Source organism: Mytilus trossulus, chromosome 9 (genome assembly GCF_036588685.1).
Source record: "Mytilus trossulus isolate FHL-02 chromosome 9, PNRI_Mtr1.1.1.hap1, whole genome shotgun sequence".
Classification (NCBI taxonomy): Eukaryota; Metazoa; Mollusca; class Bivalvia; order Mytilida; family Mytilidae; genus Mytilus; species Mytilus trossulus.
The window spans coordinates 20,029,249-20,053,052 of NC_086381.1; the positions used below are offsets into that span (position 1 = coordinate 20,029,249).

General features: G+C 31.6%; 1 protein-coding gene across 1 annotated transcript; it reads left to right on the forward strand.

The window, feature by feature from the left end:
* The first annotated feature begins 2,173 nt into the window (after positions 1–2,173).
* On the forward strand, positions 2,174–21,876 carry LOC134684366 (transforming growth factor-beta-induced protein ig-h3-like). The gene is made up of 13 exons (XM_063543653.1): positions 2,174–2,445; positions 3,167–3,375; positions 3,867–4,053; positions 4,562–4,660; positions 4,946–5,059; positions 5,408–5,536; positions 13,679–13,855; positions 17,157–17,309; positions 18,325–18,533; positions 18,878–19,064; positions 19,600–19,698; positions 20,391–20,504; positions 21,611–21,876. The coding sequence occupies exons 1-13, from the start codon at positions 2,307–2,309 to the stop codon at positions 21,742–21,744; spliced, it is 1,950 nt and encodes a 649-aa protein (XP_063399723.1). The 5' UTR covers positions 2,174–2,306; the 3' UTR covers positions 21,745–21,876.
* The last annotated feature ends 1,928 nt before the right edge of the window (positions 21,877–23,804 follow it).

Consider the following 23,804-nt stretch of genomic DNA (forward strand, 5'->3'; position numbering starts at 1 on the left):
GAATTATACAGGAGCAAACATAAATGTATAATGTTGCAAGTATCTCTTAGTAACAAAATGGAAAAAAAATAATGATACCAAGAAGTAAAGATTTGGGAACTTTTAGAAATTGTCAATAACACAGCTGGTTTAGGGGGAATAATGATGATATGATCGTTAGAAAAATAATTCGTTATACACAAGTTTTTTTTGTTAGATGTTGTAAAGAGCGAAAATAGTTCACAAAACACGACTTTTACTTTGAATACGCATATAAATATTACAAAAGCATCAAATGTATGCACATGTACAACTAATACACATGCAAATGTGTTGTGGATGCAAGGCTAATTACATATATTATAAAACATATGAGGAGTTCTTGAATGCTCCCTTATTCAGCTTTCCGATGACACACATTGTAGATGACTTAAATTATGTAAACACTTCACATGTTATTTATCTTATCATAACATGTCAGGACACGAGACCACATTCCAATGTTTCTGTCCAGACCATTCCTTCACATGTTGATCATGTCCGTCCTTTCACATTGTATAAACTTTATATAAGTATGATCACGTTGATCAATTCTCTGTACTTCCTTTTATAACACAAGTACTAAGACCAAGTAAACTCATCATAGATACCAGGATTGAAATGTTATATTTGCGCCAGACGCCCGTTTCGTCTATCAAAGACTCATTAGAAAGCTCGAACTATAAACAATTGTAAAAAGACCAATCAATGTACAAAGTTGAAGAACACTCAGGACTCAATTCCTTAAAGTTTGCCAAATACAGCTGAGGTTATCTATTCCTGAAGAACAGTGAAAATACAAATATGTAAACCAGTAAAAAAAAAAAAAAAATCTATACTTGTTTGATGATTAATATGTAAATGTACAAAATTAAATTGATGTTAAAAGAGACAAAAAAGAAAAAGAAAAAAGAAAAAAAAGATTAATGTCCTTATTTTGCCCAAAATATTAGTGGAAATTTAAAAGTTACCATACATGTCGATAAATCTTTCCTGAATACACAAAAGAACAATATGTTCAGAATATTAAAAGACTAAATTCAAATTTAACGAGTTACATAGGCAACAGACCATGACGAAATAGGAACATTTGTTTTTAAATTTTAATGTCATGAGTTTTTTGCTTTGTGATACATCACTTTTTAAGTATACATATATATGTATACGAGTCTAAATTGAAAACTACGTTCAAACCTATGATTGCGTTGGATAAAAACTGCAATTTTTATACGTTTGGATGTAAAACAAATTTCGTAGTAGAAGGATATAAATACAGCACAAACAACATTTTCAAAAGATCAAAAAAGTGGAAAAGTATATTTATACAAAACGCATTTGACTATCAGGTCGAACAACTGATGTTCTTAAACCCTGCTGACTGCCATTGGCGATTGCCAAATAAAATTGATCACGAGATGTAACAAAATGGATCTTAATATAAATTTTATTCTAAACAGAAAACGATAAACTTGTGGCCAAGATGTTATTCCACAAACACAAGGTGTCAATATTTTTTTGTACACCAGATCTAGATTTCGACAATATATGTCTCTTCTGTGATGTTAGGGATATATATATTGTGGATTGGAAAACTACGTGCGGACTTAAGAATCATGTAACTATGTAATCGAGGAGATTAAAGCTTTTACAGTTCGATAAAGCTTCTCTGAATATAACTTTGTTGTCAGTTCTTTGCTGCACAAAATGTTTCACAAAAGACAGAAGAAAGAAGAAAAACACTTGACTGCATAAATTCAACAGTTGTTGTTTGTATTGTATGACATCGTAAAACATTATGGGCCTAGTATTTTGAAATTATATATTTTCAATACTCTCATCGTGTTGCCTTCCGATTTGACAGTCCGTATATAAGTAAATATTATTATTTGAGGGAATTTTCAAAATCAGTTTTTAAAGTGTTTTATAGGTTAGTGGAAATTATAGTATATTCAGTATATTAGAGTATTTTATAACTCGAAGGAAATTTGAGGGTCAGTGTATAATTTGTTTCATGATTTGTTGACATTCATATCGTGTGTATGTACCTACGATTTGTACTAAATTTCTACAGCTAGTACAAATTTCGGTCAAAATATAGTGGTCACCTTATATAAACATCGATACCAAACTTTTCTTATCAAGCATGGTCAAACACGAGATTGAATATCATGGTAACCACGTTAATTTTAGCTTGTGTGGCATAATTACATAAAATGATGGTATAAAAGCAAGTTTTTAACCGATGTTTCCTCACTGAACTTAACAGTTGATATACTGTAAATACTAAAATGTTTAAGTTTCTTGGTCTGTTGTGTGTAGTCGGTAGTGTCTGGTGTGGTAATTTGGTCGAGGTTCTCCAAACTGATGGAGAAAGTTTACTCATCAAATACGTCACAGCTGCTGGACTGGCCCCTGCTATACTTGCAGGTATGTATTTTTTTTGCATTTACATTTAGCGTATAAACTGAAGCATTGCTCAGCTGTACATTTTTGGATATATTTAGCCCTATATAATCCAATGATAAAGTAAATTATACAATAGTTTTGTATTCAAGAAGTTCCTTTTTTCCATATAGTTTAAACATCACATTTATTTTTATACAACTGTCAAGGTAAGAAGTGAGAGCTAAATTACCTTGATAACGGTGGTTAGAAGGAATTCATTTGTTGAGGGATGTTGCATAAGCAACACTGAAAAGGATAACCAAATATTGTGTTAGGAAATCCTCTGAATACTTTAATTTGTGAAAAGCTTAAAATTGTATGTCAAAACGTCAGGCTGCAACTGATGATGTGATGATAATTATTACATCAATCCTTCGAAACAAAATACTCTTCAAAAATAACTCGCATAAACTATCTTTAAATATTTACAAGAGCTAATTTATACCACCCATTATATTTCTTATTATTATATAGATATGATTATAGCTAATAAATTGAATTGATAGGTAGATACAATATGCATCTAAGTTGTAGTTTGTTACTTTTTTTGTATTCCTTTTCGATAAAAATATGATAGATTGATGATTTATTGAATTATAGTAGACATCGCAATCAGTTAATCAGTTTAACGTACTATCTTCACTGCAAAGAAGAAATATAGTCGTTAGAATTTGTGTTAACAGATAATCTGTATTTTGTACAGGAACATACACAATCTTTGCACCAACTGATGCTGCATTTAATGCCGTTGGAACTGAAGCAGAACTTTTGAAAGATACTGCAGCTTTAGCAAATATCTTGAAATACCACGTTGTCACAGGTGTTATTCCAAGTACAGCAGTCAAAAATGAACTTCAACTAGTAACCTTAGCAGGAACAAAGATCAGATTCAATACATACTCACACAATCATGTAAGAAACCTTAATAGAAATAAGATGGTTATAGATTCTTTAACAGGATGTTTTCATCTCTAGTTTAATCTGTCGTAGCTTCTTATTTAGTTGTTTGAACTGATAATGATCGTACTCAAATCAATTTAAAAGTATATATTTGTGTCCACCTTTTTGAATCGCAAACTATATATTCCGATATTTAAACAATGTTAACAATTTTTAATTTTGCGCTTGCATTTTATTATAAACTATTAAAAAATGTTACTTTACTTTGTCTTATACGTATACATACAGTCCTGCTAATATTTTACACTAAAATAAAACATTGGCGAAAAGATATTATTAAAGTGGTAATTAAAAAACAAGAGTCAAAGAAAAAGTGACAACACATAGACAAATTAATGTAAAAATAACAGACAACCGACGGCCCATATATAACACAACACAGAAAACTGAACAAATGCATTTTGCATTAAGGTATCTATAAACATATATTATTCATATTTTAGGCTGTTACTGTTGAGGGTTCAAAGATAACAAAATTCGACCTCTCTGCATCAAATGGAATTATTCATGTCATTGAGAAGGTCATGATGCCACCAACAGGAGACATTGTAGACTTGGTTGTTGGAACCAGCGACCTCAGCACACTTTTAGCCCAAGTTCAGGATGTAGGACTTGCAAGTGCACTGAAAGGTATATCAGTTGTTCATAATGAGTGTGCGAAAGTTTTAAAGATTGACAAAGCTCTTTAATAGCATTAAAAATAAGGGATTTAAAAAAAGTTATTCAAAGTAAGGGGGAGGCAATTGAAATGACATATATTTCTCTTTCTATGAACACGCCGTTGCGAAGGGGCATTAAGGCGTTAGGTCAGACCGTGCGCTCATTGTGTAAATCCCTCCTGATTGGTTTTGAGTTTTCAAACTTACCAAATGTTCCGAACCTTATTCACTGAGCTTATTACCACAAAAACAGATCAAGTAAGAATTTCTGCGATGCCACTGTCATTTTCACGAGTTATGCACTTTCATAAATTAACGAATTGGTGATTTTTTTAAATTATTTTATTATATGTTTAAGTATGTATCTGTTAGTGTTTTGTTGTCTCATTGATGTATACCTATATCTCTTTTATTCGAATATACATAAATTGATTTAAACACTGTTATTACTATAATTTCGTTTTCGATATTATTTGCAGGTGATGGTTTGACAGTTTTTGCACCAACAAACGCTGCTTTTGCAAGACTTGGATCCACTCTTTTACGAAGAATAACCTCAAATAAAGGCCTCCTTAAAGGTATGTTCCTACTTAAGAATATTTATTTACTGTAAGTAAAGAAATACTGATAAGGATGAGTCAAAGATTTTCTTTTTTCCACATAGTTGCAAAATTGAATTGTATAAAAATCATAGTTAGCTTCCCCTCTTTACAGCAATGAAATGAATAATTTCCAACAACCGTCAAATTCAAGGGAAATTTTTATCGTATGCAATGCAACTGGATGTGACGTACTATCGTTTGGTGGTATATAATTGTTTATACAATTTTGATTTAAAATTTTGTATGTACTCTACTTTGCAGAAATTTTGGAATATCATGTAGTACCACACACAGAATACTCAGCTGGTTTGTACAATAGAGAATTTCTAAGAACACTGGACAGACATCATGATACTATTCGTGTACATGCATATGGTAAGGAATAAAGTTATTATACATTTGTATCTAATATAAAACCCGTTGATTAAATAAAAAAAAAAACACTTAAAAGAAGCGTTAAAATGCATACAAAATTAGAAAAAAGGTAATAATATGGGCCTGGATGTCGATAAAAAAGAGAAATTCTCATCATTTACTTCTTATTTGTATCACCGTTTAGAACTAATTGAAAACTAAATGACTCATGTTTAATGTGCATTATACAATATTACATTGAACACTTGCTTGAATTACAATGTGTTTCTTAAGTAAAACTTAAAGATAAATTGCATATTGTTTATAATTTAAAAAAAGGGTTTAGCTAAAATATCGTTTTCGTTGCAGGTGGAGGAATCTCAATTAACAATGGAAAAGTAACACAGGCTGATATTGCTGCCACAAATGGCGTTGTTCACGTCATTGATCACGTGCTAATTCCCGCCAGATATTTGCTTTTCCTTGGATTTGGAAAATAACTTTGCGCTATGCGATTGATTAAGTTAAATTGTAAATGTATTGTATATATGCAGTATTTATTTGTTGATATGTGAACATCTGGTAATATATTACTACCGCATGTTTGTTCTTTTTTTTTTAAATAAACTTAAATTCACAGGAAATTAGTGTTTATTCAAACAGACAGGTTTTCGATTGCCATTCTATTAATTCAATTCTTCGTCTAGTTGCCCCACAAGATTGCAAGATAACAATTGATAAAACTGAAAGTCATATATGCTTTATTTTAAATGCAATATGTTTTCGCCCGAAAGTGACGAATGAGGAGTTCGTACCCTAAAATGTACCGGATAAAATGTATTTTAGAAAGAAGTTTTGCATTTCATTTTAGTATCTGTGGACACTATTTGTTAAAAGAAATACATTTTTTCCTTAATAATGTATTGACATTGTAATTTTAATGACATAATTGTCCAACTTTCCCTTTTATGCTTAAAGCATTAACACAGAAAGGTACGACTTTCAGTTTCCAATGACCTCATTCATATCTTCATTTTTTTCTTAAAACAAAACATATGGTGTGTTAACTTAGAATATTTTCTCGAATAAAATTGAGAATGGAATAGGAGAAGGTGCCACAGAGACAACAAACCGACCAAGGAGCAGTAAACAACCGAATACCACCAATAGGTCTTCAACACAGTGAAAAAATCCCACTCCCGGAGGCGGGCTTCAGTTGGTCCCTAAACAAAAATGTATACTAGTTCAATGAAAATTGACGTTAAACCAGACTTCGAAACATATAAATGAAGTAAAATTAAAATCTATACAAGACTAACTAAGGCCATATGTTTCTGACTTTGGATAGGCGCAAAAATGCGTCAGGATTTAAAATGCTGTTATCCTCCCCTATATTAACATAGTGAAATAATTGACGGGTTTCTATTTTCATAAGATGAACACAAAACACAAAGGAATTTCTTCCCGTGGAATAGATAACCGCATTCCGATTTTGCATCCTTTTGAGGAAATTTTGGCTTTCAAGGATCTTTTACTTTGATTTTGTTCAACTAATGATATAAGTGGTATTGATGAGTCTACTGTTAAACACGCATCTAGCGTATTAAAAGCCAGGTGTATTTTATAAGTGTTTTCAACCACTGGGATTATGCCATTACTGGTGAACCTTTCGGTATAAAAAGTATGTTGAGATGATGGTAACAAAAACCACAAAAAAGATGGACCTATTTCTGTATGCATTGAAGACAATTTTTAAATCTAAAAAAACTGATTAAGACATGTCATGTGTTTTATGCCTTTTTGTGTTTCTTTGTTACACATTTGTTTGTGTTTATATAGTGATTAGTACTATAACACAGTATTTACTGCTTTATCCCAATTTTGATCTATTTGTTTTGTTTGTACGTTGCTGTCAATATAAAGGAATTTAATACGACTGTCATCCAAGTAAGGGTGAGGTAGCTATAAAACCAGGTTTAACCATAATTTTTTAAATAAGAAAATGTCTTTACCGTGTCAGGAATATGACAGTGTTATCCATTCGTTTGATGTGTTTGAGTTTTTGATTTAACAATTTAATTACGGACCTTGTTCTTTATGAGTTTCCTCGGTGTTTGGTATTTTTGTGGTTTTACCTTTTTATATAGACCTTTATGTTATGCGTTTTTGACTGTGTCTTTGTTATGTTCTACACAGAAGTCATATAGGAAAACTTGAATAATTTTTCAATTAAATTATTTGCATTACTTTTTACGTCTGATGATTTTGTTCATGAATCGTAGTTTCTTTAGTAGTAATTGTTTACGGTCTTCTGATAGAAATATACTTGATTGTTTTTTTCATCACATCTTCTTTGTAAATTATTTCTTGATATATCACAAAAACGGACAGCCCAATAAGATATCACATGCTCTATTTTCTAGTGACCGGATATTCACATGTCTTTTAAGAACTCTTTTATAATGTGCATATGCTATATCGTAGTATAAAGATAAGATAGAACCTGATATTATCAGTGAAATTGTTTAGAATTCGTAAGTAGTGCTGATGTTTTTTAGAACATTCGATGTTGGTGGTGAAACCACAGGGTAGTCTTATGCGTCTAGTGCATTTATGCCGCTGACTAGCATTGTATGTGAAAAGAGAGCCGAGTGCACCAGTCTCTCCTGTCAGTACATAGCCTCTGCTCTACCAAGACTCCATTGGTACCTCCTTGTGTTAACACACGGATACTGGTCTCATTCGATGCCAGGCAAAACTGATGGAGATCGGGGAGCAAGAAGGGCCCCGTAAATGCAGTGTGTAGGCGCGTCGGCGTGTCGTTATGCCCTTGCAGTCATCAACCTTGTCCCAGCTATGGGTAAATAGCCAGTCAGATGGGGGTTGATAGCCCAGAAAGGCAATCCATCTAGGAGAGACAACTCTGATACCAATCCGGGTAGATCTTTGCTCGTAAGCCTAGGTCGCATTCGATCTAGGAGAATGGAACCTCAACTACAAATCCACTGGACCTCCAGTTTAGACGGTTGAGCACAATACTAACTATCTCGTCTCATAAAAAAAATCTAGTTACGGAAACAAATCACAAAATTACTTACTAGAAGGTAGCTCACAGCGGGAGACAACATTATGCATGTCTGTTTCAGCAAGTTTCTGTTTTTAACTGATGTTTTTTTTTCCAATATTATATCCGCGTACAATTCAGTGATCACTGTCACACAGCCTCTTAAACAACCCCTACTGACGGAGGTATGTTGCATTTTCGATAGTGTACTAATGAAAATCAATATATATTCCTCTACGTGCCATAAAGGCAAATATTTATTTTAGCGACGCCTCACTACTTTCTACATTAATCAAAATAGATGAACAGACGTAATAAAAAATAAGAAAACCATCCCAATTTTTCTCCACTGCATGGTGTATACTCAGTTCCTTAAGATATCATCAGCCGAATAGTCGGTACTAATTGATAAATAACACATTTTTCTGAAGTCCGATTATGAATTAAGAAATAATTTTAAGGTAAGGTGAGGGTAGGTAAGGTTTCTACTCCCTCAGACAGAGGAATATTCGCTTATTATACACCATTGTCTTTTAAATATTCGTCTTTGAGCGTTACTGATCAAAGTAAATTCAGCAAATTGCTTCGAACGCTTGACATTTATTTTTTCGTAGACAAAACAATAATCATGATATGATATCACAGTTGATATGATTTTCAAGGGCTTGTATTTACTGTTTTGTTGCAAGGACATGCATAGCAGTCACTGTATTATATCATAACCAATGCTATAAAATTTGGTTAAATTTCTATGCAACATTTGATATTAGTGACACCTGTTATCATTATGAGCTATATAGGAAAATGCATACTGGAAGGTTAACAAATCTTTAACCAATTGAATTTGTATAATGAATTTGAGTTATGCATTACACTCGGAACACAAATACACATCTATGCCAGATCAATCGTAATTAAAATTTGTAACAACAAATTTCAGTAACACGATGTCCATTTTTTCATACTAGACGTGAGTACCAAAGTACTGGCTACTGGGCTACATACACAGTTCACCAGCAGATGTATCGAGTCTGTAGTAGTCATAACACCAGTTTTACTACACCAGATTTATATTTTGACCATAAACGTCTCTTCAGTTCCTCTTGAGGCCAAGACTGAATATATAGTGATAGATGGAATATTTTCGAAAGTTTAACCTTTGCCATCATAATAATGTTTGTATTCATGGAATATTTCTGTCACGGATGAGCTCGTATGTGTGCGAGCATTGTACAAACAATCCCTTCTTATTTCTGTTTACCAACCTGAACATGCTGAAACGTTTCTGATCGCCTGAAGTGATCACAGATTTTTTATGAGGTTATGATTCATGTGGGTGATTCCTATACTTTTTGGTTTGGTGGATAACTACTATTCTTTTTTTGTTTTTGTTTTGTTTGATCCTGTTGTTGGCTGGCTGTATTTTATCGACTTATTTTAACTGTTTTGATTGACTCTATGGTATGTTCTCAACTCTTTTAAATACTCGTTTCAATTGAAGCCCCTAACTTTGATTTTTAATGTTGATGTTGTATCGGTCTTCTCCAATTTTTGCCCTTTTACACAGTAGAAATACTTTATTTAAAAGTAACAAAATTCAAATATGAACAGACGGAAATGAAAGTGCAATATTCCAAGGTGCTTTTCTTTGAATGAAATAAGAGTACGTAAAAAAAAACCATCGCAAAAAGACTATCTATGGTTAAAAATATATTTATTCAACTACAAATGTCACCAAAACAACCAACAATATTGCTGTCATAATTGTACTCTGTACATCGAATTGTCTATTTTCCAAATCCAAATTGGAGTCTATATCTTAATGGGATCAGAACGTGATCTATAACATGAACTACACCGTTAGTTGCTGAAATGTCCGCATGTATCACTTTGGCATTATTTACACTTACACCTCCTGAAATTTAATATATATATAATGCTAATTTTTACATTTTCCATATGAGAAGCAGGCAATTCATGATCATTAAAGTTAGAAAAACATTCTTAAGGTGGTACCCAACACTTTCACTAAAATTGATTTGGCTCGTTTAATTTTCATAAAATTTTGGCCGAGTAGTTATTTTGACACTTTGACAAAAATATAAAAATTAAAAAAAATTTAAACCAAGCGTTTTGTCAGAAAAAATACACTGGTTATATAGCAATTTGACAAACACCAATTTTGATCATTGAGGAGCTTACTATTTCTTTTACAACACAACGTAATTAAAACGTTTAGCTGACTTTACAGAGTTATCTCCCTGTAGTGTTAGTTACCACCTTTATCACATAAAACATATAATAATGTTTCTTTGATGATTAACTAACACAATACATTATGTGAATAACTATTAAGAATATTGCGATGCGTTTAGGAGCGTTTAAAAGCAATCAGGCAATTTCAGAAAGTGAAGATAAACATGTCTCAAAATTCTGTTGCACATTTTGTACAAACTTTAGCACTAAGTGTTAAAATCAGAGAGATACATATAGAGAATATTTTTCTATAAGATAAAACATTAATCCTTTCGAAACTCAGGAATTTGATGTAATACATTTTTTTTGCGAGGACCTGGAATAATAAGGCATCTGCAGTCATTTATTTGAAGGTTTTCCCTTTAGTATATACCAGTTACTAAAAATAACACTTGATAGAAAACAAATCAGAATTGAATTGATAAAACCACAGATATTTATTAATATGTATAAGAAAGTTATTCTAATCTGGGGTTAATGTTCGTATGGAAAGTCCACTGTCATATTGCATAAATTTGGACAACTATGTTGTAATCTTTCACGATATATCACTGTTTAAAAGTAGTTCATTGAATAATGTACAAGTTTTACTTAATATAATTAATTATTAGCCCACTTGCCTTTGAGTAGAAACTAAGAGGACGACTATTAGATATTATAGATATTTGCAATGTGACCGACCGAATTGGACTACTGGGATTTACCGAATTTGTAATAACATTAGCAAGACGTCGGATGTCAAATGTGGAACATGATCTCCTTACCCTTCCGTAGCACCCAATATGACCCCCAGTTTTTGATGGGGTTCGTGTTGCTCAGTGTTAAGTTTTCTATATTGTGTCTTGTGTTTTATTATTTATCTATTTGTCTTTTTCCTTTTTTAGCCATGGCGTTGTTAGTTTATTTTCAATCTATGAGTTTGGATGTTTCCTCTGGTATTTTTCGCCTTTTATTACATTCGATTGTATTCATATGGTAACACGAATTCGTGCTTTAGTATTATAATATCGATTGCTTTAAAACAAGAAGGGGAGACGTTGTACAATTCAACACGGGAAATATAACAATATACAGAAATTGAGGCCAAATGTCGATTTTCGTGTTGAAATAAAAAAAAAAAAAATCTAATTTTTCATGTTGGTTTCCAAGAAATCAAAAACAAAAAACAAAATCACTCGAGTTCTGTTTTGATTTTTGAGAAATTAAAAACGAAAAACCAAAACACTTGTGATTTTAATTTTAATTTTTGACTTGTTTTTGGTATCTCTACGTAAACAAAAAACGAATGTAAGCAAATACATACGCACGTTTAACGACTCAATTTCAAATTATCGGATTTGCAATAAATGTAATGATGAAATGTAACTTAATGGAAAAAAATACTTGCAGTAATTCAAAATTTTAAACAGATTCATTGACAAAATAACGATTAAACAGTTACCCCTTGTGCTAAGTCGAATTTGGTCATGGTGTTTGTCAATTGTAGGTAAGTGTTCTCTGTTGTACAGACCGGCTGAGTATTCCGTATGAGGTACTACATGGTATTCTAGTATTTCTAAAAAAAAAAAGAATCTTTTGTAAACCATGAATATAGTTTTAAAACCATTTTTTCATTTATCTCTCAATATGTTTTGTCTTAAAACTTATTACAATGACAAATGACTATTTTATTTAACGAAAATCCAATTAATGTTTAATTAGTGAAAGTAATGTTTACCTATATAAAGTAGATAGGTAGATGAAATATGAATATATATGAGACAACTATCAAACACCCAAATGAAGATGGTAAATAGAGGCAACAGTAGTATACCGCTGTTCAAAACTCATAAATCCATGGACAAAAAACTAAATCGGGGTAACAAACTAAAACTGAGGGAAACGCATTAAATATAAGAGGAGAACAACGACACAACATTGAAATGTAACACACACAGAAACGGACTAAGCATTACACAAAAGTCTATGAGAATAACAAATATAACATCAAAACCAAGTACATGAATTTGGGATAAATAAGTACCGTGAAACGTCTTATAGTAATGTGAATTCACACTCAAAAATAATAGAAAACAAACGACAACGGAAACACAACGTTAAAATGTAACACACACAGAAACGAACTATAATATAACAATGGCCATATTCCTGACTTGGTACAGGACATTTTCAAAGGAAAAAAATGGTGGGTTCAACCTGGTTTTGTGGCATGCCAAACCTCCCTCTTTAAGCATCTATAGTTCAACAGTCATCCTTTGACATGATCATTGCCGATAGGGTATAGGAAATTCCTCAACATATTCCTGATATGCGAGTTTAAATTATTGTGGGGGTACAAAACACGTTTTCTGGATTTTTCGTTGCACATTGAGTTGTATCTTTAATTTAAGTGGTTATAATACCTTTTAGAAGAGCTTTATTTGATGTAAGTTTGGCAAGAATTGACGATCCCAGTTTTGCAAAAGCAGCATTTGTTGGTGCAAATACAGTCAACCCATCACCTGTCAAGAAATAAAAACAGTTTTTGAAGAAAATAATCTTACAAGTAAATACACTTTGGGTATTTGCAATGTTCCGTGATACTATTTTGTTTATTATGTTTTGGATTCTTAATGCCTGCTTATCTTTTAAATTGTAAAATGAACTAATTCATTTTGAAAGTCGTAACGTAGTTTAAAAGAACTTTTGAAAAATTCTCAAAAAATGTAAATAGCGAAATAATAAATATAATTCAAATAATGTTGCCAACAATAATGTTTTAAAGTGTTTTGTCTTCTCTTTTCAGAACATGTTATTGTTTATACTCCTGTTGCATGGTATAACAATCACTTCGATTAACTAATGTTTACTTAGAGTCTTGTGACATTTATGCCATATTTGTATACCTTTTAACGCAGTTGCAAGTCCAGCGCTTTGAACTTGGGCCAATAAAGTGCTGAGATCGCTGGTTCCGACAACCAAATCAACAATATCTCCTGTTGGAGGCATCATGACCTTTTCAATGACATGAACTACTCCGTTGGATGCTGAGAGGTCAAATTTAGAGATTTTAGAACCTTCAACTGTTACAGCCTAAAATGATAAAACAAATATAAAACGTGTGAAAAAACTCACTCTCCATGGATATGCAAACAAGTGCATTACTTTGTTTAATATAACGATTCAAGGGAACTTTATACATGTATATGATTTTATAAAAATAGTCACACTTTATTTGATAACAATTTTTGACATTAACACTAAGATAATCTTTCTCCTATTTTAAACTCTTACATGATTATGTGTGTATGTATTAAATCTGATTTTTGTTCCTGCTAAAGTTTCCAACTGGAGTTCATTTTTGACAGCTGAACTTGGAATTGCACCTGTGACAACGTGGTACTTCAGGATATTTGCTAAAGCTGTTGTGTCCTTGAGAAGTTCTGCTTCAGTTCCAACGGCATCAAATGCAGAATCAGTTGGTGCAAAGATAGTGTACGTTCCTGGCAAAAAAAAAGGTTAGCATCTTCAAAGAGGTACACAATCGGTGTCTGCGTCAATCTTTAATAAATGAATGAGGATAATTCATGCGCAATGCAACTGTTTCAGTAACATATATGATCTCTTCCAATTATAAACATGTGTACTTTTTACATAGAGGGTTTACGTGTCATTTAATCTGGGGAAAAATAATAAGAAAAGACGAAAATTTAAATATTTATACAAACACATAAATACATACATAAATGGACGTAGTAACTGATTTATACATTTATGTATACAAACAAGGTCATTTTAGTACTAGAAAAAAATGAAGTAACAAGACTTAAAAGAATAAAAATAAACTAACTTTTCTACATATTATGTCAATAATGAGTGATTACTGCAGGAATGATGCCAATACTTGTGTTTTCTTAACCCTTTTAGCTCACCTAGCCCGAATTGAACAAAGACTAATATTTCCCCTCGCTGTTATTAAAAATACGAGGGATTAATCAACATGCTCTCGCTCTCTCTCTCTCTCTCTCTCTCTCTCTCTCTCTCTCTCTCTCTCGTATACTCAATTTTATCCTTTAAAATTATAATACATAAAACAAATACACTGTATCAATCTTTTCGGCATAACAAATCTAATGCTAACACTATAAAAAAGAAGATTTGGTATGATTGCCAATGAGACAACTATCCACAAAAGACCAATATAACACAAACATTAACAACTATAAGTCACCGTACGGCTTTCAACAATGAGCAAAGCCCATACCGCACAGTCAGCTATAAAAGGCCCCGATAAGACAATGTAAAACAATTCAAACGAGAAAACTAACGGCCTTATTTATGTAAAAAAAAATGACACTGTTTGGTATAATTTTTAGACTTATATAAATATTTGTATTAAATCTGACTCTCAAGCACACTTATATCCAGTGGGTGTATATATTGCTTAGTTGTCACTTGCTTTTACTTTTTAGTATGATATACTTATTTTTAGTGACTGTAAGATGCATTGAATCATTATTACAAACAGTATATATAAATTGCCAAGTTCGATTGCTGACAAATAAAAATACATTGTGTATAAAATATAAATATAACATCTTCACACGCTTAAAACACATGTCATGTGTCTATCTTCTAGATTCGCCTTCCGTGAAATGGTAACACTACCACTATTGAAGTTATATTTTTAAAAGAGCAGATCCGGTCAAGTGATCTACAGCGCTGCGAATGAGGCTATGTAATATGTGCAGTGTTTAAAAGATGTGAATGTAAATGCCCTTTATGAACAAATATTTGTCAGCATAAAAACTCTTATAACACTAGGTGTAAATTTAAGACTTATATGATAAATACCAACACATAAAATACAAATATTTGAGTGTGGAATTATCAGAACAATGAACAAGTAAAAATCGGCTCATAATGTGATTGTAAAACACTATTTAGTAAATATTAAAATGTTTGAAATATTTACAATTGGATAAAAAAAAATAATAAAATATTTCGCTAGACTAGCTCCATCAAGATAGCATCTTTCTAGGTGAAGTCGGATTTAGATAAGAACCATTTGCAGCTCACTGTACATGTTGCACAAGAATTGAGCTACCTTGAAAAAAATTAAAATGTGGTCGAAAAAGAAGTCTGAAAAACTTCATTCATATCCTTTTGCAAATAAAACATGCTGAACCTGAACTTAAACTTACATAAGGAAACAACACATACCTGCAAGTATAGCAGGGGCCAGCCCAGCAGCTGTGACGTATTTGATGAGTTTACTTTCTCCGTCAGCTTTGAGAACCTCAACCAAATTACCACACCAAACACTTCCTACGACAAACAATAAAGCAAAATACTTTAACATTTTGAAGCAAGTAAGTTGGATGTCAATTCCAGTGTGAAATATAAGAACTATTTCTGATTTTTATACACCCGATTTATGTAACAATGACACACGCATGTTTTCGTGGTAACACTGCTATGCCGTCCCGTGTATAATCATTCTCAAAATGTATAACATTTATATAAGTCAATTGAAGGCTACTGTCCGAAATTCAGTCCATCGCCATGAACTGACTGTGAGGTTAAACAATATTTGAAGTAACTAGTACAAATGCCCTGAACAACTACTCTTTACCATTATTACCAATAATACGTTCAATGCTTTGTGTCTATTTCGGAATGCAGCCTTAATATATATATATTGCAATTTGACAAATCTTGAAACACTTTAAACAGAGAAATTGAAACATTTGAACCGTTTTGATTTATTCATGTTTTTCTTGATGCGTTTCCTTCAGTTATAGTTTGTAACCCTGATTTGTTATTTTTTCAATCGTTTTATGAATTTCGAACAGCGGTATACTACTGTTGCTTTTATTTCTTGTCCTGCAATATTATGAAATTGTATTCAAACCTTACGAATTGATAACATATTCTTTGACTGTGTAAGTCATAGATATTTGTAAATTAGAAACAAGTTTGATAAACTTTTAGCAAGGACGAAGGTATGATTATATATAATGTTCGCTTCTTCCAAAGGGTGATAGGTATAAACCACAACAATTAAGTCTTTAAAAATACAATTTCATGCAATTCACATATTACATGCATTATTTGACTTGATATTTGCATTTCTCTCAAATTTGAGGAAAGTATCAAGTTTAGTTTCAAACTGTCCCTGCAACGTCTTATTAACACATTTCTGTTTTATAAGATATATGTTCCAATTATGTTATACACGTGCAGCTATCAAAAGATATTGTGCCTTAAATAATAAAAAAACCAACCCACTTTTATTGTTGTGGGACTGATACTATATAGCACTAACAAGCCTCAATTTCTGCCCAGTGAAATTATATAAACCAATGCCTTCCGTTACGATACTAGATTGATGACACATCTACTACTTGTGTTGAGGAAAATAATCTTTTCTCATCAAAGTTGAAACATATTTCTTATATCCTTTAATTTTCATTGTTTTAAGTTAAATTTTATCTTAAATACATAAAAATGAATACTCAGATGGAATGGCGATAATTAGCAGAATATATATGGATTATATGTTCCCTTAAAACAGATTAGGATCAAATATTGTATGTGTGAACTCGTGAAACTTAAGATACAAACCGAGTCACCTTTGAATTATGTAAAACTTGATAATGAAGTTATGTCTCAATAATGTCTCACGTTTGAATTAATGTGGTCAGTACCTTATCATTTCAAAATGACCATGGAATTCCTTCGTAGTCAATGAGTCGACCCTACTATAAATTAAACAACAATTATTGATGAATTTCATTTTCAATTTGAAGTTTTGATTGAAAGGTCTCAACATGTTTAGGTATTGTTGCATCTTTCTTGCTGTTCATTGTGTTTTAGGTGGTAACCTGGTTGAGGTTCTCCAAGCTAATGGCGAGTCAAGACTGGTCCAGTATGCGACAGCCTGTGGATTAGCTGATACCATATTAGGAGGTAACAAACATATTTCAATTCACTAGTACATAATATATCTGTAAATTTGTGTATTTACGATAGTTGAAAAGAGATGAAAGAAGATGTGTACGAAGCATCGTATAAAGTATAAATCAGTCATATGAATTTATTTGTATGACATAAATTGATAGATTCTACTATAAGCTTCGTCAAATATTATGAATATCCATGATAATTTGAATAAGAGTTGGCTCTGTATTTTTACACTTAGTTTTGAGTAGATCTTTGAGCGTAAGATTTGTTTTTAAATTATAAAAAGTACTGCATAAGCAGATAAACATTATTGACAAAGTGAGATTATTTGAACACGCTTCCAATTTCATTATGAATTATCCAAACCCGACAAAATTGGCCAAACACTTTTTTATGAGCTTTTTGTGATGTTATTACTCATTTGACTTACATTTTTAAGTTTAGTTTTGTCTCAATTTTGATACAGACATAAATAAGAATCATATACATCTAGTTTCATTTCACCATTTCATTTTAGTGCATGTACAAGTTAAGAGTTGAAATGTTTTCTCTCATTCATACCGTTAGATGATACAGTCAGGAAACTGTTTTATTTCTTGTTTTACTTATGGACTTCTTAAATTTTCCTTGAAATTCGATATGTTTGTGAATATTTTATTTTACATTGTATTTAAATTGACTGTTTAGTAAAAAATGTGCCTACTGCAAAAATAAGTTTACCCTAGATCTAAAATAACAAGATAACTGTTTTACTAATTCAAATCGTCAACACATTTTTTTTATTCTATGACCTTTACTTTTTGTTTATCTATTGTTTTCTTTAAATTACGCACATATATACTAATTTGTACTATATTCTGAGGCTTGTATTGAAATTTCCTTAAATGAGTGTTATTGTTGGCTGAGAGCTAATTAACAGCTGACTTTAGAATCTACTGGCCACTTTGATAGTTTTACGGACTCAATCATAAGTTGTTTCGCCTTTAAAGAAACCCTACTGCAGTTGATAATTTTCTTTCAGGAACTTTCACCATCTTTGCACCTACAAATGCTGCGTTTGATGCACTTGGGACTGAACAAGAACTTCTTTCTGATAAAAATGTTCTAACCACAATATTATTGTATCACCTGACAAATGGAGTTATAAGGAGCACAGATGCGAAGAATGAGCTTACAGTAGAATCGGTTGCTGGAATGAAAGTCAGATTCAATATTTACAACCACAACAATGTAAGTGTAATCGGTTCATAATGTTATTGTATTTTTCTTTGCAGACTGTGCAATGTGTTTTGAGTTTATCTATATTTTGAAATGCAATCTTGATCTATTGCTACACATACTGTCTTTCCTATAGCTATGGCAACCTGAAGTTGATATGTACTCAAGGTTGTACATACAAGACTGGGCATTTGTACAATTTCAACAAACATTTTAGTCGCAATTAAATCTTTATTATGAGCAATAAACCTCATGATTCTTTTGACTTTTTTCCGTATCCAAATACATTTTTACTACAATGCATAACTTTACAAATGATTATTCTAAAACTGGTCTTATTTTCATCTTTCATATAGGCAGTTACAGTTGAAGGCGCCAAAATTTCGAAATTTGACCTGGATGCTTCGAATGGGATCGTCCATGTCATTGACAAAGTTATGATACCACCTACCGGAGGAATTGTCGATCTCGTGTCAGGGAACAAAGATCTAAGCACATTATTGTCATTAGTCCTGAAAGCAAATATTACAGGACTTGTTCAAAGTTAGTATTTCGTTTTTAGTATAATGGTTTCTTTTTTACCAATAAAAATATATAAATAATTTAATTTTGGATGTAACGCGTCTTTTGATTTGCTGACGTTGTTTTGTAAATCAGCTCATATACATAATTTAGTCATTTGACCGTAACGTCATTACCGTTTTTTCGTGGTTTTCTCCAGTTTAAAAGGGAATTTAGAATTAAATTATAACAATAACTGTAATATCTAATATGTTTATTCGAAATAACATAAAACATGTGTGCACTTTTTAAAACATAAACTGCCACGCGGATTAATCAGTGTGCACCACGTTTTTTTCATGTTATGTCTTCATAGACAGAAAAAAAAACATTACATTCATTCCTTGATAAGATTTTACTTTAGTACAACAAAAATACATAAAACGAATTATTTTAACTACCTTTTGTTGTTTGTATCCTAAACGTCTTGAACTCTTTTTTTTGTATAAAAATCACAATAATTTCTAAATCCAGATAATGTCTTCGTTGTTAATGACATCTTCTTTTTTACACACAGGTGATCCTTTAACAGTATTTGCACCAACTAATGCTGCATTTTCAAGATTACCTGCAAATGTTTTAAACAGACTAAATAGTGATACACCTCTACTTAAAGGTAAATATGAATACATGAAGCTGCAAAATAAACGTAATTGTTAGTTAGCAACTCCATGTATATTTTATTTATTTTGTGGACGGGATATTATATAGAGACTAAATTTCAGATATACCAATAGCTTATGTAATTGGTGAAGTTAATTGTAGAGTTGTAAACTTTAGTTGATAAAAACTACCAAGGCTTTATATATCAATTTATATACATAAGTCTTTTCAATTTAAGCTATATTAACATACTAGACTTTTTTCGCACTTAAGTAGTTAATTTAAAAAGTGTTTGGCTTCACATAACTTTAAAACGTTTTTTACTTGTCTACTACAGATGTGTTATCTATAAATTTTAAAAGGACGCTCAAAACGATTAAGCCTAGCAGTTACTAGAAAACGCCACAGCAAAACACCAACAAAATGCAAATGATTAAAAAAACAACACTGCATAGAAAAATATAAACTGATTCTTGAAAACCTCACCTTAAAGCAATATGATCTCTTGAGCGTTGGGAGGTTTGGCAGAGGAAAGAATAAGACGATATGAACCTTTTAGTAATAGCTTTTCTGTTTGTGTCTATTACTCTTCCTATACTATTAGTATCCTTTTATATCTTTTGGTCGGTTTTTATGTTTTTCTTTGTTTATTTGATATCAATTAATATCAATAGCACACATTAAATCTGACTATTTGTATTACAGAGGTTTTGGAATATCATTTAGTACCACATACAGAATATTCACCTGGTTTATATAATAGAGAATATCTGCGAACATTAGATGCAAAGAGGGATGTCATTCGTCTAAGCGTGTCAGGTGAGATATCACGGAAGCTAGGTTAAATCCAATTACTGAAGTGACATATTCCGGTTAATTCTGCAATTTGATTGGTTATCTAAACGGGAAATATAAGCTTATATCCTATTTGAAGGAAAACAATGATAAACGTGAAGAAACTGTCTAAATCAAGTCAACAGTATAATGTTATTGTAGTGCTGGCTTCACTCTTATTCTCTATCAATCTCCAATATACCCTCCGCCTTATGAATCAGTAGATAGAAAACACTATGTAAGCCCATATCTCCTGAGAAAATGAAAAATAACATATACTTTTTAAAAGATTTGAGATCAATTAAGATAATTTTTTCTTTAACAAGTAACAACCTCCATATATCTCATGTTTTCTTATGAAAACAAATGTACTGCATTTTGTTAATATCGAAAATGCTAAGAATACAATGACTAATATTCAGTCGTTAAAGACTTTGAAACATAATACTTGTAGTAAAAGGAAAACTTTCATCGTTTTTTTTTTGTATACATAGATTACACACACAAAAAAGTATATTTTTCTTCGATTTGAAAAACTAAAATCTGTTTATAATTAATTTATTATATTTTAACGGTCTCAGATGATCCAATTTACGTATTTAACAAATCTTCAAGTGGGACTTGTAATTATCATTTTAAAATTTTGTATAAACTACATTTAGTACCTCTCCCATAAACACGTTCAAACCTAATCCTAACTAAATAATATGAATACCTGAATATATTGCAAATTAAGATACTTTAGACACTTTAGCAGTGATAAAACTTTTGTATAAATTTAAAATCTATAAAAGCTATATTTTAGATAAGTGGGCCTCGGTGGTTGAGTGATACTACTGTATCTTGGGATTTCAGCACTGAGGATTTGGAGTTCGAATTCCACACGAAGCAGGTACACTCACCACCAATTTTAATTTTCTAGGAGTGTAAAGTTTTATACCAAAGGTTGATGGTTCTCTCTACGCACTCTCGCGTCCTCAGCCAATTAAAACAGACCGTCACGAAATATCACAGAAGTGTATAAAGTGGTGTATACCCCCAATTAATCAATCAATCTATTTTACATACCTAATATATGTTTTATTTTACAGGAAGAGGAGTATCAGTAAACTCATATGGGCACGTTATTAAAGCTGATATTCCAGCTACAAATGGTGTTGTTCACTTAATTGACCATGTACTCGTCCCACTACGATACTGGCGTACATTTGGCTTTGGAAAATAATTTATAACCGACAACAGTGTGCTGGTTACGCTGTGATATGTACATATGTAATTTATGTAAATACATGTTATTTATACTATCAAACTTTGTTTGTGGTGTCGTCATAATGTCATAATTAAAATTTAAATGTAATTCAATATGTATTTTTTTCAATTCGTCCTATATTTTTAAATACACAGGTTTTCAGATATAGCACTCTATATCTTACAGTATAAATAAAGGCAACACTAAAGTATACCGCTGTTCTAAATTACAACTAAAACTGAGGGAAACACATCAAATATAGCAGGAGAGCAACGACACAACAGACACACTAAAAATGCAACAAAAGCGTAAACAAACTATAATATAACAATATACAAGTTTTGGTGGACTTCGTGTTGCTAAGTCCTTATGTTTCTATGTTGTGCTTTGTGTACCATTGTTTTTCTGTTTGTCCTTTTATATTGTAGCAATGACTTTGTCAGTTTGTGTTTTGGTCTTTGAGATCAAATATTACTCTGATATTTTTCACCCCTCATTGAAGGAAACACAAAAGTAATTTAACAAAGAGATACAAATATGATTATTATCAGTAACTATGTTATAGGTTATGCAAACTTTAAGGTTTTTTCTTATCGTAGAACACGAGTGGTGTCCGAATTTATCAAACAAAAGACCTGCCGTATCAAGGTCTCAAGTCAAAAAACCTTAAAATATGCATAATCTAACAATTATACTCCATGTGACTCATTTAGAATGTGAAAGGAAATCCTCTTATAAATCTAAATATAATTAAAAACCAATTGTTCAGAGAACAATTGAAGGTCTTTCCACTGAAAACAATGTATTTTAATATGAAAGTTGTAAAATTAAGTTTAAAATGTCATTTCAATCGTCAACTGATAGATTATTGTACGCTGATTCCAGAAATATATGGTTTCTATACATTTTTTTTAAATAAGGGAGATAATTCGTTACTTCCGGTTTGAAAAATGTTACTTCCGATAATATTTGAATATTTAATTGACAGTGATTCCAAAAAGATCTGGTTCTATATACTTTTTTATTAATAAAGTACAAAAAATAGCTACTTCCGGTTTACACAAGGTCACTTCCGGTTATTTTTTTCAAGGTTAAATAGTTTGTTACCTTTCGCCAAAAGTCTCATGGCTATATCATGTATACATATGAGCTGAAAGCAAAGGTCAAAAACTAGAACGTCAAATTAATCTATGACCTTGAGATCAATTTCAAGGTCATAAACCAAGGACCTAAAATCAAAAGACCATAGGTCTTAATTATATTTGGTTAATCAGTTATATCATCATACGCGTATTTTTAAATACAAGAGGGGAGAAAACTCACTTTTACGTTCAACGTACCCTCGCAATCAAAATTTACGTGTTACTACATGTCGCAACTAACAATTTAGAAAAATAATTTGTCGATATCTTATACGGTTTCTGGAAATGAGTGGAAATAAGCCAAATTCAAAAATTAGAATATGACCTTGACCTTTGACCTTGACCTATTTTTTATTTTTTTGGACCAAGGACCTCAAATCAAAAGATCCTTGGTCTCTAGCACTTATGGTTCACAAGATAGAAATGCATATCACTTATATCAAATGCATAAGGGGAAATAACTCTCATATGGAGCGTTCATATCACTTCGGTCAAAATAGGACAAATCATGCGAAGGATATAACGAGCAATTTTGTAAAATAGATTTGTCATAATATTTTACAGTTGCGAAGAAGTTGCGCTAACAAGGAAAACAGTATTTGGGGAGATAACTCCTACAAAGAAAAGTATTCGTTTACGCAGGGTAAATTTCAAAAGCGCATAAACTGTTCGATATCATATACCAAATATCTAAGCAACATATTGCGAAACAAATGTTTATCGCAAGAACAAAATAAGGCGGAAGAAAAAAAAAAAAAAAAAATAATCAGAAGAAAAACAATAGGTCTTTCCACAGAAAAGTGGAAAGACCTAATTATTTGGTTGTCGTTTGTTTATGTGTTGTATATTCGTTTTTCATTCATTTTTTTGTACATAAATTAGGCCGTTCGTTTT